We start from the raw sequence: 14,929 nt of genomic DNA, 5'->3' as shown, positions 1-14,929 counted from the left end.
CATGGTAGACGATATAAGTACAATGTGGAGGTCTACAACATACTGTCTTTTTAATACACACACACACACACACACACACACACACACACACACACACACACACTAGAAGCCTATTGCACGAAGATTCGCGCAATAGGCCTTCTTTCCCCTGGCTGAAGGCACCGGTTTTCCTCCGGCACCTGGGACCCAGGCCTTTGGTCCGGCCACAGCGGAGAAGTCAAGCCTCTTCAGGCTTCAGTCTTCACTCCAGCTGGAGCCTTCAGTCTTCTCTCTGTGCCTGCGTATGCAAATTAACCGCCATCTTTGTTGGGTTAATTTGCATAGTCTGATTGGCTGGTGGGAGTAGCAGAGTGACACCAATCTGCATGTTTCTCTTTTATTAGTGTAGATAGATAGATATAGATATAGATATAGATATAGATATAGATATAGATATAGATATAGAGATTTCAGAGAGGAAGGGAAATTCTCAGAGACAGAGAGATGGAAACATCAATGATGAGAATCATTGATCAGCTGCCTCATGCACAACCCCCACCGGGGACCGAGCCCAAAACCCAGGCATGTGCCCTGACCTCCTGGCTCCTAAGTTAATGTTCAACCACTGTCCCACACTGGCCAGGCTAACTTAGATAACTTTAGAGTAGCCAAACCAGACATAAAGTCATTATAATCATAATATTCTAGGTATTATACTAACTTTCCCAATATTGTATGATTTTAGTGAACACAAGGAGTATAAGATTAAAACAATGTTTTTACTTTATACTAGTAGCCCATCGCACGATATCGCGTGCAGTAGGCCACCCACCCCTTCTGTGGGAGCCGGCGGGAACCACAGCACCCCGTTGGGAGCCATGCTGCTTCCACGGAGCCGTGCGACTTCCGAAGGAGCCGGGAGGGAGCCGTGCCGCTTCCGCACGAGGTGGGAGGGAGCCACGCTGCTTCCACGGGAGGCGGGCCCGCCGTGTCCTCTCTGGGCCTGCGCTCAGCTGCAGAGGCTACGGGCCAGCCCCCTTGTCCCTGTCCATGTCCGCTCCGGCTCCAGGGGGCCAGCCCAAGCCAAGGCACGGCGGCTTGCCGGCCCTGTCTCTGTCTCCATCTCCGCTCCAGGCCTCACCTGCGCACACAACCTCCTCCTGTCTGGTTGTGACCCGTTATGGTGTCCTGGCCTAATTTGCATATTTCCTCTTTTTATATATCTATAGATTGGTAAGTAAGCGGTGATTCCTTTTACTTACCAATATATAAGAAACTCAACAGTAAACATAGATTTCCTTTCTTTTATTGTTTTTGAAAAGTAACTCAGTGCACAAAGAAATCTATATGACATTTGGAAATTATTAACTGATTCATTTCAAAGATTGACTTAAATGTAAAGATAAAATCTAAATCATGGAAATATACTCAGAATATCTGTAATTATTTGGTCACAAATCTTGTACACCAATCAGCAAAAGCAACAGTAACAAAAGTCATATCACAAGTGGGGATAAATTTGAGGAGTCAACCTGAAAATTCTGAATGGCCAACATCAGGTTACTAGAGAGTGAGTATGGGTAGGCAGAGAAGGCAGAAAGAGAGGGAGACAATTGAGAGACACACAGCAAATACAAAAAGAGAGAAAGATGAACACTGATGGAGAGGCAGGAGAGAATGACAGACACAGACATGCAAGAGGCAACCTATTGAGGTGTTTCTTTCACATGGATATTTCTCTCTGTCTTTCCCTGTCTCTTCCACTCTCTCTAACAATCAATGGAAAAAATATCGTCTGGTGAGGATTAAAAAAATAATATAAATTAATTAATTAATTAAAATATTTACTGGTTTCCCCTGTACCTGTAGGACAAGGTCCACAGTATTTGCCACTCCAAGTCCTGGCCTGGCCTAGCTCTCCAGACCACTTTAAGTATGCTGAAAGCACCAAGCTGTTTCATGACTCTGACCCGCTGCTCTCCTCTCTCCTTCTTCTGTACAGGAAACCACTCCTTAGAAGTCCATAGTCAGGAGTCTTATCCTTTATGAAACTTTCTCTGACCTCTTTCCTCCTACTGCAGACTTTCAATAACTTTCTCCTCTGCAGTTCCACTGTATCTCAGTACTTCTATTATAGCACTTACCAAATACTATTTCATTTTTTTATGTTTTTCTCCCCTACTAGACTAGAATATCATCTCCTTGCACAAGTACCATCTATTGAAGAACCTTAAAGAAACAGGCACCTAGTAATTGTTAGATAGACTAATGTATGAACAGACTTTAGCTGCTTCATCAGAGTCAAGAAGAAAGTAGGTAGAAGTAAAGATTAGCCTCTTACCTGTTTGGAGTTGGTTAAATACAATTTTGCTCCCAAATTTAAAATCTGCAGTTTTACAAGATCATCTTCATTTGTGAAGCTTTTAGCCATCTTCCTTAAAACATCAGGGGCAATTATAGGAACTCGCTCACAGTTTTCTCCAATTAGCCAAAGAATACTTGCTCTAGCCACAGGGACCTAATGTTAGAAGTAGACAATATGGTTACAAATAAGATAACCATGCTCTCCTTAATATTAACATAGAAAAGTCTTTAAATATTACCTAGGTGTTACATCTATCAATTCATTTAAAGTATATCCAGGAAGTGCTCTTATATTTATGGATTTTCTTTAGTTACCAAAAAATAAACACACAGAAAATCACAAAACTGATTTCGAGATAATGTTTTAGAAACGATTCATAGAGGAAAAATCATTGGTCTACAATCTTGATTCTATCAGAGATCTGTGAATTCTTGGGCTGAATCTGGCTGGCCATGCCCATTTGTTTATGTATTATTATTGCTGATTTATTCAACAAAGTCCATAAGAATAGCAGTTTACAGAAAAAGTTGCGGACCTCTGCTCTAGGGCACTGATTTACAAACCTTAATGCCTATAAAAATCATCTAGGGTTCCTACTAAAACTGCAGGGCTCTGGTATCGCTCCAAGATAGTTCTGTGGTGGGGCTCGGGAATTCACATTTTTATGAAGCATCACGGATGATTCCTGAGACGGGTGGTCTGTCTGCAAACCATGTTTTGAGAGTCATGGATAATATAGAAAAAAGAGTAGATCCACTACAGGATTGATTCCAACTGTTATGTCCTCTATCTACAGCACTGGGAATATATAAAACTCATAAGATCATCAAGATTTGGCTTACAAAATCATTAATCCTGGTCTATTATTTGGTCACCAACAAAATAAATAGGGCTAACATAAATTTGTCCAATAATGCATTTTGGCATTAAATATTTTTAATAATGAAAATTTTTAAAATAATGTACATAATTTGTTTCTTAAAAATTACTGCTTTGTTACAAATTGGAAACCTTCCATCAACACCATTAAGACCATCATTTCAGAGTATGTACATTAGTTTTATTTCTATCTGTTTACTTGCATTATCCCCTATTCCAAAAGGAATTTGAACAGGTGTGTAAATTAGTTTCTGTGAACATTTTCACCTAGTATGGAAAATTTGCTTTTTATAAGAAATGAAAAAGCCAATAACTATCATTAAGAGATAGCATCACAATAATAGATAACATGCTTTATAAGAAGTCCTTTTCCAATTCCTCAAATAAAGCCCTACTATTTTCATTACAGTTTCACAACTGCACATATAACTGTTAAAGAAGAAAGTGAGAATAAGGACCTTTGCCCAGCTAAAATTTTATAACAATATCCACCATCTCGAATTATTTCAAAACACCCATTTTATGAAATAACATAAAATTATTAAATACCCCTAAGTTGGTCTTTCACCAGAATGAGAATGAGGAAATCAAAAAGGCTTTAAAATAAAAATATGTATTTTCAAATAGTATAACAGCATCATCTTAAAATTAATATTAGAATAAGTTTAGTAAGCAAGAAATCAGCATACTTATGCAATTAAGTGTAAGTATTAAGTATAAGTAATAAATACAATATTAAATGCTATTGTAAATCCATTTATGCAGTATGATAAAACTGATATCTTTACTGTGTGTATACTAATTTCTAGAAAGAAAGGGGTTATTTCTCCTGTTCCAAAGGTTACACTGCATTACGACCTTACTCCCAATCTATTATTTTAAATTGGGCTACAGAATAATATAATTGAGTGGTACATTGAACTTTCTGGTATGAAGCAATTCAGGTTGCCTGCCATAGTGAAAAGTACCTCTAAATAAGAATATATGGGCAACTTCAGATTTCAGTTATGCTAGGTTTGTTTTTCTTAAATATTTTATTACATATTGCTAGTGTAAAAGAATTTTATGACATATAACAATCTATTACCCCACTTTAAGTAATTTTCTTCTGGTAACACACTTATAATTCTTTTCTGCAATTAAAAAGGCAGTCCCAAAAAGTTTTAAGAAATTGTTTCTATTCCTATTCATTAATAAATTAAGATTATTATTGTTATTTTAAATCCTCACCTGAGGATGTGTTTTTATTGATTTTTTTGAGAGAGAAAGGAAAAGAGAGCGAGAGAGGGAAACACTGACACGAGAGAGAAACATCTATCGGTTGCCTCCCGTATGTGCCCCAACCGGAGATTGAACCTGCAACCTAGGTTTGACCGGGAATCAAACCCGCAGCTTTTTGTTGTACAGGATGATGCTCCAAACAACTGAGCCACCAGCCAGTGCATCTATTCCTATTCATTAATATGCTAAGATTAAAATAACAATATGTGCAGGAGGCAGGTGATTGATTTCTCTCTCATCAATGTCTCTCTCTACCTCTCCCTTCCTCTCTCTCTAAAATCAATAAAAAGATACCCTTATAATACATACATTTAAAACACAACTTGTTGAAAACATTAAAAATCAATAAATTCTCATGCTCACAATGAAAATCTGAAGGTAGTGGTTGTGGTTTGGGGGAGGGTGGGTGCAGAATAATATTCAGAGGTAATAAAAGTAAACACTTTGATAACTTAGAAAACTTCTCCATGATAAGAAATAATATCAATATCAATATGCCAAACTTTCAGTGATGGCATTTTGTTAAAAAGCTTAGGAAATTGGCAAACCCAATGTTTCTGTGCATGTGGAAGGAATCAGAATCCTAAGATTTTCAGATTTCAGCCCTCTTTCTCTCCCAATTAAGTATAGTACTCTCACTTGTATACCACTGACACTGATACTATGACTCCATGGCCACTATATTCAAAGATTTGAAGCAAGTGACAAAAGAGCAAGTAAGAAAATTAACCACTTTTTGTTCGCCGTGATCTTTTCAACTACAGAATATATAGAAACACTGAATTAAAACCAAACTAATAGCACACGTGTATGTAGATGATATAATACTTTCATTAGGAACCTCTGCTTTTCAATATTTTCAAGGACAAACCAGATTGTAAATGACTTTGCCTGATTCTTTATTCTAAATGCCTTAAGCATGTGGTTAAGTGCACTTTTTAAACCTTCTACCAGAAGGCAGTTTCTACTGCCATTTTAACCCATTAACTTGGCTGGAAAGCAAATAATGATTCCTAGCTCACCACAGCAGTTAAGAAAGACGTCTAGAAAGATTTTACAGATCACTCTGTGAGCAGTTCAATTTAAAAGCTATTGTGTTTCCACACCAGCCCACTGCACAGTGCAACAGTTTAAAATAAATCCTGCAAAAACATCAACTTTATTTATTTAAATTTGTCTAAGGCAAAATCAGTAGATATCTAAATAAACTGCATACAAACAGCAAATCAGATCCAAAATTCTATATCTGGACTCAGTATGTATTAAAATTTAAGTCTAAATTAAGCTGGGGTTAACTTGCAAAATGGCAGGCATTCAGGGAGGCACCTGGACAAGAAGTACAGAAAGTACAAAAAATGTCTTTCAACTGTTCTTTTATGACATGAAATCCTTGTCTGTCCCATTAAACATTATGTGAAGTCCTGTTAGAACAATCCTCTGGTAGTATGCATTTTATTCTGGAAGAACTTTGCTCCCAAAGCAGTATTTACTACAAGTGAAAGATACTCCAAAGGATAAAATATTCACAATAAGAACACATAAGCTGACTGCACTATCAACATACATCTACTCAGTTAAAATAAAATTTAAAAGTAGAATTAATTTAAATTTTAGTGTTTACATTTTCAGCTATGTTACTTACTAGATAACAAATGGAATGAAAAGTTTTGAATACAGTAAAATCTGTGTTCCCTTTAAAAAAAAAATTACACAGCTAATATCTATTGACCTCTTACCATGTACCTGGCACTGTTTTTAAGTACGTCACCCATTTTTCTCAATCAGTTATTACAAAAACTCTAGGAAGTAAGCTCTACCATAATCCCTACTTGATATATGAGGAAACCGGGCACAAAGGGGTTAAGAACTTGCCCAACATCTCATAGCTTGTGAGTGATAGAACTCAGACTGAAATTCCAAGTCTGAATCCAGAGTTCACCAAGGTAACTGGGCAGACAAAAAAGAGTGTGCTACACAGGAAAAATACGAGCCAGCAAGGCAAGACGACCGGTTCCTGCTCCCAGACTGATTATGTGTATTACTAGAGGCCTGGTGCACAAAATTCGTGCATGAGTGGGGGTCCCCTCAGCCCAGCCTGCACCCTCTCCAATCCTGAGGATCGGGCCTAAACTGGCAGTCGGACATCTCTCTCACAATCCGAGACCGCTGGCTCCTAACTGCTCACCTGCCTGCTTGCCTGATCACCCCTACTGGCCCCCGTGCCAGCCTGATCACCCCTAACCACCTCTGCCTGCTGGCCTGGTTGCCCCCAACTGCCCTCCCACGCCGGCCTGGTCGCCCCGAACTGCCCCCCCTGCCAGCATGGTTGCCCCTTACTGCCACCCCTGCCAGCCTGGTCGCCCCCAACTACCCCCTCTGCTGGCCTGGACACCCCCAACTGCCCACCCCTGCTGGCCTGGTTGCCCCCAACTGCCCCTCCTGCTGGCCTAGTTGCTCCTCACTGCCACTCTCTGTCGACCTGGTCACCCCTCACTGCCCCCCCACCCCCCTGCCGGCCTGGTTGCCCCACGAAGCCTGCTGGTTGGTTGTTTGGTCGCCCCTCACTGCCCCCCCCTGCCAGCCTGGTTGCCCCACAGAGCCTGCTGCTCAGTCGTTTGGTCGTCCCTCACTAACCCCCCGCCAGCCTTGTCGCCCCACTCAGCCTGTTCGTTGGTTGCGATGGCCCCTGGCTCTTTATATATGAAAATTTCACTTCAGTGGGTCTAGTTACTCATTAATCAAACCAAGGCTCACTCCTGCTCTTCCACCACTCTGTGCAATGGCTCTCTTATGACCTTCTGCAGCTTCCCTATAGCCAAGGAGGGTCTAGGTCAATCTCTAGCCTACTCCTGTGCCCAACATGTTGGGGGCTTTTCCCACTACTGTTCAACTCTTGTTTTATGAATTAGTAAGGTGGCCAGGGTGGAAAGAGGTCTGTCTTCTCCTCCAATTCTGTTCCCCTCCTCCCAGAGGGGAGATGAGCCAAGAGTCACTAAAAACAAGCTCAATACTGTCCTCTGACTCTGGTCAGTTTGACTGTAAAACCACAGTGGTTTAAGATACTATTCTTAGATTTAGGGTGAAATAGGTAGAGAATCAGAAGAAAGAGCTCTCATTTAAAGCTCCGAAACTATGCCGCTCATTTTAAAATCACTTGCCCATATTTAAGAGTTATCCAGTATTTGATGAGATTAATAAAACCCTGCTTTCCTTTCCATGTGGCTATTGTCTTTATGTGAATAACTCTTGACTGATCAGAGATTGTGGAATTTCAATCACCCCTCTTTCCTGACCTTAAAGCTGCTGTCTGCTAATCCCTCAGCACCTCCTTCTGGAGTGACCTGTGCCTCCAATTGTTTTAGGGTCTGCATCACAAACTGTCTTGCCTTGTCTCACTTCAAGAACTTCAGATTCCTCAGATAATGTTAAGTAACAAACATCATCATCTTTTCATTTCCAAAAGTTTTTACTACAGAATTGCATATAGTTTTCTTTGTAATTATTTTAATCTCTCCTATATCACATTCCTAATTTGTCTATTTTTGCTTTCTCTCTTTACCTTTTCAGACTCAGGAAGGGTTTACTATTATCTTTCCAAAGGACCAAATTTAACATATATTTATCAATTTCAACTTCTTTTATATTCTATTTTACAAAATCAACTTTGATCTTGCTTAAGTTTTATGCTTTGTTTCATGGGTGTGTTTTTTTCAAATTTGTTTGGACAAATACAAATTCTTTTATTTTTAACCTCTTTATTTTAAAAAATGGTAGCAGTTAGCCACATCCCACACATTTTGTAGTATGTTCTTTTTCTGTGTTTCATGGAGAGCTTGTATTTATTCTCTTAACTTTTCCTTTGTTCTAAAAGTGTATTTTCTTACTTCATATCTGGTCCGGTATGCTTTTAAATGATTTAATTCTAACTAAAACTTAAATCTTTTAAGATTTCTTATGTCCAACTACACTCTTAAATTTTCTATGGATATACCTATAAAAGTGGGTATTATCTGTTCAAGAGATGTAAGGTTTTAGCTAGACTTACTAATCAAGCATTTAGTCTATTATTTAATTTCCCTATGTCCTTAAGTCTACATCTTCCTTAAAATCTCCTAGGTATATCTTATATGAGAGAACTATATTAAAGTCACCCACCAAAACTGTAAATATTTGTCCTTATATTTCCTATAGACTTTTCCTTTATATATTTATGTAGTTGCCATATTTTTTTGTGTGCAGATAGGTTTGTGCTTCTTCGTTTCTTTGTAAATTGACCTATTTTTCATTTTATGATGTTCCTTTTTATGTTGTTAAATGCTTTTAATTTTAAATCTCACTTCCTCATTCGTGTTCATTTAAATATCTCTTTCCCTATCTCATTTTCAACTCTTATCACTTCGATTATATTATTTAATTATAAATGGACTGTAGCTAGCTTTTGTTTTTCACTCCAATTTGAAAGTCTGTTTTTTAATGAGAGAATTCACTCCATTTATAGTTAGGGTAGAATATATTTGACTTTTACTTTTAAAAAATTTATTACTTTAAAATATTTATTTTACATTATAACTTTTTAAAATTTATCATTTATTTTACAATTTTGTTTCCTTTTTTCCCTTTATGAATTTGGTATCTCCACCATATTTTTATATTCTACTAATAATTATCTTCTGACAAAAAAAATAAAAACAAAAACAGACTTTGCTATATTAGATCCTTAAGAAAATGTTTAATAGGGTAATATTCCAACAACTATTGTAGAGAAAGTTGAATAAAATGGCCTCATGTATGTATCTCTATTCTTTGTCTTTCCCTATCCAGTATTCCCCTATCTAGTTATTGGTTAGAAAAGTGATTCTTACTGAAGGATATACCACATCCCTAGAAGGTATCTAAATATATGTAGGAGTATTTGTGGTTGTTACAATGACTAAAAATGCTACTGTAATTTGATGCATGGTATGCATGGCTGCTGGATGTCCATCTCAGTGGACTTGAGGGAAAAGGTGTACCCTCTCAACTCCCATCAATAGATCACTGACAAATAATGTAAAACATCTGCTTCATATTTGGGCAAACATGGACCATGTCCATCTAATGTCCAATTTGTCAATGATTTGGGGCAACAACAATAAAATTCTGGCCAGGTCAGTGAGTAGGAGAGTGAATTGAATACAAAAGAGAGAGAGAGAGAGAGAGAGAGAGAGAGAGAGAGAGAGAGACACACACACACTAGAAATGGAAGAGAAACAGCATAATGTATTAGTTATAAAAGCAGACCTACTAGCTATGTGACCTTAGGCAAGTTGCTCAACCTACGTGTGTCTCAGTTTTCTCTCATGTAAAATGGGAATTCTAATAGAATCCACCTTACATAATTGTTATTAAAATTAATAATTTTTATTTTTAACATGCTTAGAATAGTACCTGGCATATGAACAGCATTATAAGAGTTCTGTTAAATATATAAGTAAAATATAAAAGGGGCCACGAAATCACTTACTAAATTTAAACTTCAGTAAGTGTGTCTTCTTTAAAGACATTAATATACTCATGATCATAATAACAGCTTACACTACACACTAAATGTTTCACATACATTGACTCATATTCTTCATAATAGGTCTGAACTGGAGCACAGAAGTCAAATAACTTGCTTAAATTCACAAAGTTAGTAAAAGGTAGAGACTAAATTTGATCCCAAGCCATCCAGTTTTCCAATCCACTCTCTTAAGCCCTATACCTCACATATACAATCTTTATGAGAAGTCTTGACTTTGATCATTAATCAACAATAAGAGTGGATATAAGGACAAAGGAACTCTCTGGTGAGAGATGTGGTAGAAACTCAAATGGTAAGTGACTCCTGTTGAGTCTGATTCTCAGCTTCAAGATAAATGTGTAATTGCCCTAAAAGCTTTACTAACACCCTGAGGGAAGGGAAATTTTGCCATCAGACATTAAAAATTGGTAGGCTCCAAACCTTGCCATCCATTACCTTTCACTACACAAATATAATCCCTCTGAATAGGCTAACAGTATAGATTACCCAATCTTTAAAGAAGGAAATTATATACTCCCTTCCCAAAACACAACCCTTTCAGTTATAGAACATTAGTTGTCAAACTATAATATTCAAGGAACAGGCAGAGTAAAACACAATGGAGAAGAATTTGAAAAAAAAAATCAGGTAAAAGCCACAGAGAGCGTATGTTTTAAAAGGGAAGAAGTGGTCAGTGAAATCAAATGTGAACAAAAGATCAAGAAAGATATGGCAAGCAAATTATCTCCAGGATTTAATAAGAGGGAGACAGGGACCTTGGAAAAAGTAGGAATCAAAATCAGACTGTGATGTGTTGAAGAGTTGAGGTGAGGAAATAAAATTATTTTCAGATAATTTTTTCCAAAACTTTAGTTTTAAAGGGAAGAGAATGAAATGAGACACAGATAATAACAGCTAACATGCAGTACTCCTATTATTAAGAGCTTTACATATCTATAATAATAAAAGCGTAATATGCTAATTAGAACGAACAGCCGAAAGACCTTCTGGACGAAGCCAGGGCTGTGAGGGCCAAGCCCCTTACACGAATTTCATGCATCAGGCCCCCAGTATTAAGTAATGAAATACAACAATATAGGTTCTTCTACCATCACTATTGTGCAGATGGGAACAGTGAAGCACAGAGACTTTAATGTCAGGACATGGAGCTGGTGAGTGATAGAACCAAGATTGATATTTTTTAATTTAATTTTCAAACATAGTTTCAGATTTATAAAAAATTGGTAAGAAGAGTAAAAAGAACTTCTGAATACCCTTTACCCAGATTCCCCAAATGTTAACATTTTACTATATTTGTTCTAGCTTTCTCTCTACATATACAAATACATTTTGGTTTCTGGATAGATAAAAATTGTAGACATGCCCTTTAATCTCAAAATACTTCAGTGTGAGCTTCCTAATAAATGTTCTTGCATAACCGCAGTAAAATTATTTAAAAATCAGGAAATTAAACAGTGAACCAGTACTATTATCTAATCTACAGATTTGATTGAGATTTTGCCAATTGTCCCTATACAATCCTTTATAGCAAAAGAAAATCCCCATTTATTTTAACGAAACTATAATATACTGAGTAAAATTCAGTTTATCCAGCAAAAATTGGTACTCACAGTGATACTGTCCAAGAGTTTGGCCATATGTTTAATAATTTCACCATGTTGTGCAGGTTGCATTTGCAGTAATTTCTTAATAACAACCACACTTTCAGCAACAACTATTTCTGAAAAAGAGATTATTCATATTAAACATGTATTATTCAATTCAAATTCAAATTAGCAAAATATTCTACATGTCTTAAATGACTAGGTGAAAACTACAACCATGAATGTACTTTGAAATTTTGGGGGTAAGTATCCATCTTAAATAGAAGATTATACTTTAATTTCTAACAAGTTATTGTCTCCTGGTTCATGATATCCCTTTCTAATCTCTGCTTCTTTAAATTGTAAACAAAATATTTCTTTTTCTTCTCACAATTAACATATGGTAGGTATCTTAGTATCATTTTATTTTGCAATTATAGTTGACATACAATATTATATTTGTTTCAGGTGTACAACATAGTGAGTAGGCATTTACATACCTTACAAAGTGATCACCCTGGTAAGTCTAGTACCTATCTGACATCAGACATAGTTATTACAATATTCCCTGTGTTGTACTTGATATCCCTGTGACTATTTTTATAACTCCAATTTGTATATTTTAATCCCTTCCTCCAATCCCCTTCCCATCTGGTGACCCTTTGTAGCTATGACTTTGTTTTTGTTTTATTTGTTCATTTATTTTGGGGTGTGTGTGTGTGTGTGTGTGTAAGATTTCACATGTAAGTGAAATCATATGATATTTGTCTTTCTCTGTCTGACTTATTTCACTTGGCATAATATCCTCCAGATTAGGGGTGGAGAATGTCCAGTCCACGGGCCGTATAAGGCCCACAAAATCATTTGGTCTGGCTCTACCAAGGCATTAGGGGTGAGTTAATTAAAAGCTTTACCAAAGCCGAAACCGGTTTGGCTCGGTGGATAGAGCTTCGGCCTGCGGACTGAAAGGTCCCGGGTTCGATTCCGGTCAAGGGCATGTACCTGGGTTGCGGGCACATCCCCAGTAGGAGATGTGCAGGAGGCAGCTGATCGATGTTTCTCTCTCATCGATGTTTCTAGCTCTCTATCTCTCTCCCTTCCTCTCTGTAAAAAATCAATAAAATATATTAAAAAAAAAAAAAAAAAAGCTTTACCAAATATAGGCTATTTTTTAAGTTGATAATTTTGTATGGCTGGTGAATGATGTTATAAATATCCAAATGGCCCTTGGCAGAAAAAGGGTCCCCACCCCTGCTCTAAATCCAGCCATGTTGTCTTAAATGGTAAGATTTCATTCTTTTTTATGGTTGAGTGAATGAGACCCGGCCCTCATCAAACTTACACTCTAGTAGAAAACATTACATGGTTATGTAAGTAATTACTACACAAAGTAAAATATGATCTAAGTGTGACTTTAAAGATTCCTTAGTATAAAAATTTTTAATTTTAAAATATATTATTGTAAAGTTAGCCCAAATAAGAAAAAAATGTATAATTGTAATTATCCTCATGCAGAGGCAGGATTGGCTATAGTTGAAGTATATACTCGATATTATTTATTCTTTGGTGCTGTATTAGTTCCCCATTGTTGTTGCTACAGATTACCAGAAACTTAGTGGCTTAAAACAACACACATCTATAATAATAAAAGCGTAATATGCTACTTAGACTGGACATCCTTCCATACGTCCTTCCGGACGACATTCTGGACAAAGCCAGGACTGCGAGGAAGCCCAGGTCCCGGGTGCCTGCCAGCAGTTGGAGGGAAGCCTGGGTCCCAGGTGCCAGAGGGAAGCCGGTGCTGGCAGCTGGGGAAAGCAAGGCCTACTCTTGCACGAATTTCGTGCATCAGGCCTCTAGTTTATTATAACCTTACAATTCTGGAGCCAGAAGTTAACATGAGTTTTATGGGCTAAAATCAAGGTATTGACAGGATTAAGTTCCATGGGAAAATCTGTTGCCTTTTCCAACTTCTAGAGGTTGTTGGCATTCCAAGTCCCCCTTCCAGTAGTGCCATCACTCCATCCTCTGTTTCTGACATCTGACTTTCTTGGCCTCCCTCTTTCCCTTAGAAAGGCCCTTTGGATTACACTGGGTCCACTTGAATAATCTCCCCTTGGTAAGAATCAGCAAAGTCCTTTTTGCCATGTAAGGTAATATATTCATAGGTTCTGGGCATTAAGATCTGAACATCTTGGGGTACGGTGGTGCATTATTCTTCTTACCCAGATGCCTTCTCATTCCCTCCATTTAATTCCACCCTACTTTTCCTTTATGCTACCTCCTGGATTTCAAAGACATCAATACTGTGGTGGTACTCAACCAGAAGCACAAAATAATACTATGTTCTTGACCTTTCTTAGCTTCCCTCTTGTCCTCTACAGAACTTAATGGTCCTCATTCTAAGAAGTACAGCCTACTGTTTCAAAATTTTTTCATATTATTATAGTAACTAGAGGCCTGGTGCACGAAATTCATAAACGGGGGAGTCCCTCAGCCCGGCCTGCACCCTCTCACAATCCGAGACCTTTTGGGGGATATCCGACTGCTGGTTTAGGCCCGATCCCACAGGAAACCCAGATCAGGCCTAAATCAGCAGTCGGACATCCCTCTCGCAATCCAGGACCACTGACTCATAACTGCTCACCTGCCTGCCTGATCGCCCCTAACTACTCGCCTGCCTGCCTGATTGCCCCTAACCAACTCTGCCTGCCTGCCTGATCGCCCCTAACCACTCCCTGGGGGGCAGGGCCAGCCAGGGCGAGGGGCTGTGGTGTTCTGGTCTCTAGTCGTTCTGGTCGTTCCACTGTTTTGGTCACTGGGCTTTTATTATATGGGATAACACTTAACATGAGATCTACCCTCTTAGCAAAATTTAAAATATACAATACATCAATGTTGACTAGAGATACAATGTTGTACAGGAGATCTCCAAAGTTTATTCATCTAGTTTAACTGAAACTTTATGCTGACTGAACATTAACTCCCCATTTCCTTTTTCCCCAGCCACTGGCAACTAACTTTTGCACTCTTTGATTTTATGAATTTGACTATTTTAATACTCCATACAAGTGAAATCATTTGGGTTTGTGTTTCTGTGACTGGCTTATTTCACTCAGTATAAATGTCCTCAGGATTAGTACAGTCATCTATTATCCTCATTTTACAAAATGAGGAAATCTGAAGCACAGAAGAGATTGGGTTAATTTTATTTCAAGTTAACATTACCAATTCAAACCTTAGGAAAGTCCTAGGTCCTTTTTTTTTTTTTTTTTAAAA

At 37.8% G+C, this 14,929-nt stretch overlaps 1 protein-coding gene across 6 annotated transcripts in view; it reads right to left on the bottom strand.

Annotated features, from left to right (window-relative positions):
* Positions 1-14,929, bottom strand: part of AP3B1 (adaptor related protein complex 3 beta 1 subunit) — a 193,205-nt gene that overhangs the window by 103,832 nt on the left and 74,444 nt on the right. For all 6 annotated transcript variants that reach the window (XM_006081292.3, XM_023750477.1, XM_023750479.1 and 3 more), the window contains 2 exons: positions 11,678-11,787; positions 2,321-2,497 (listed from right to left, as the gene is read on the bottom strand). In XM_006081292.3, coding sequence (XP_006081354.1) covers positions 2,321-2,497; positions 11,678-11,787 — 287 coding nt within the window. The remainder of the gene's footprint in view (positions 1-2,320; positions 2,498-11,677; positions 11,788-14,929) is intronic.

Source organism: Myotis lucifugus, unplaced genomic scaffold (genome assembly GCF_000147115.1).
Source record: "Myotis lucifugus unplaced genomic scaffold, Myoluc2.0 scaffold_0, whole genome shotgun sequence".
Taxonomy (NCBI): Eukaryota; Metazoa; Chordata; class Mammalia; order Chiroptera; family Vespertilionidae; genus Myotis; species Myotis lucifugus.
The sequence above is the reverse complement of the archived record's forward strand: the minus strand, read 5'-3'. Positions and strand labels throughout refer to the sequence as shown.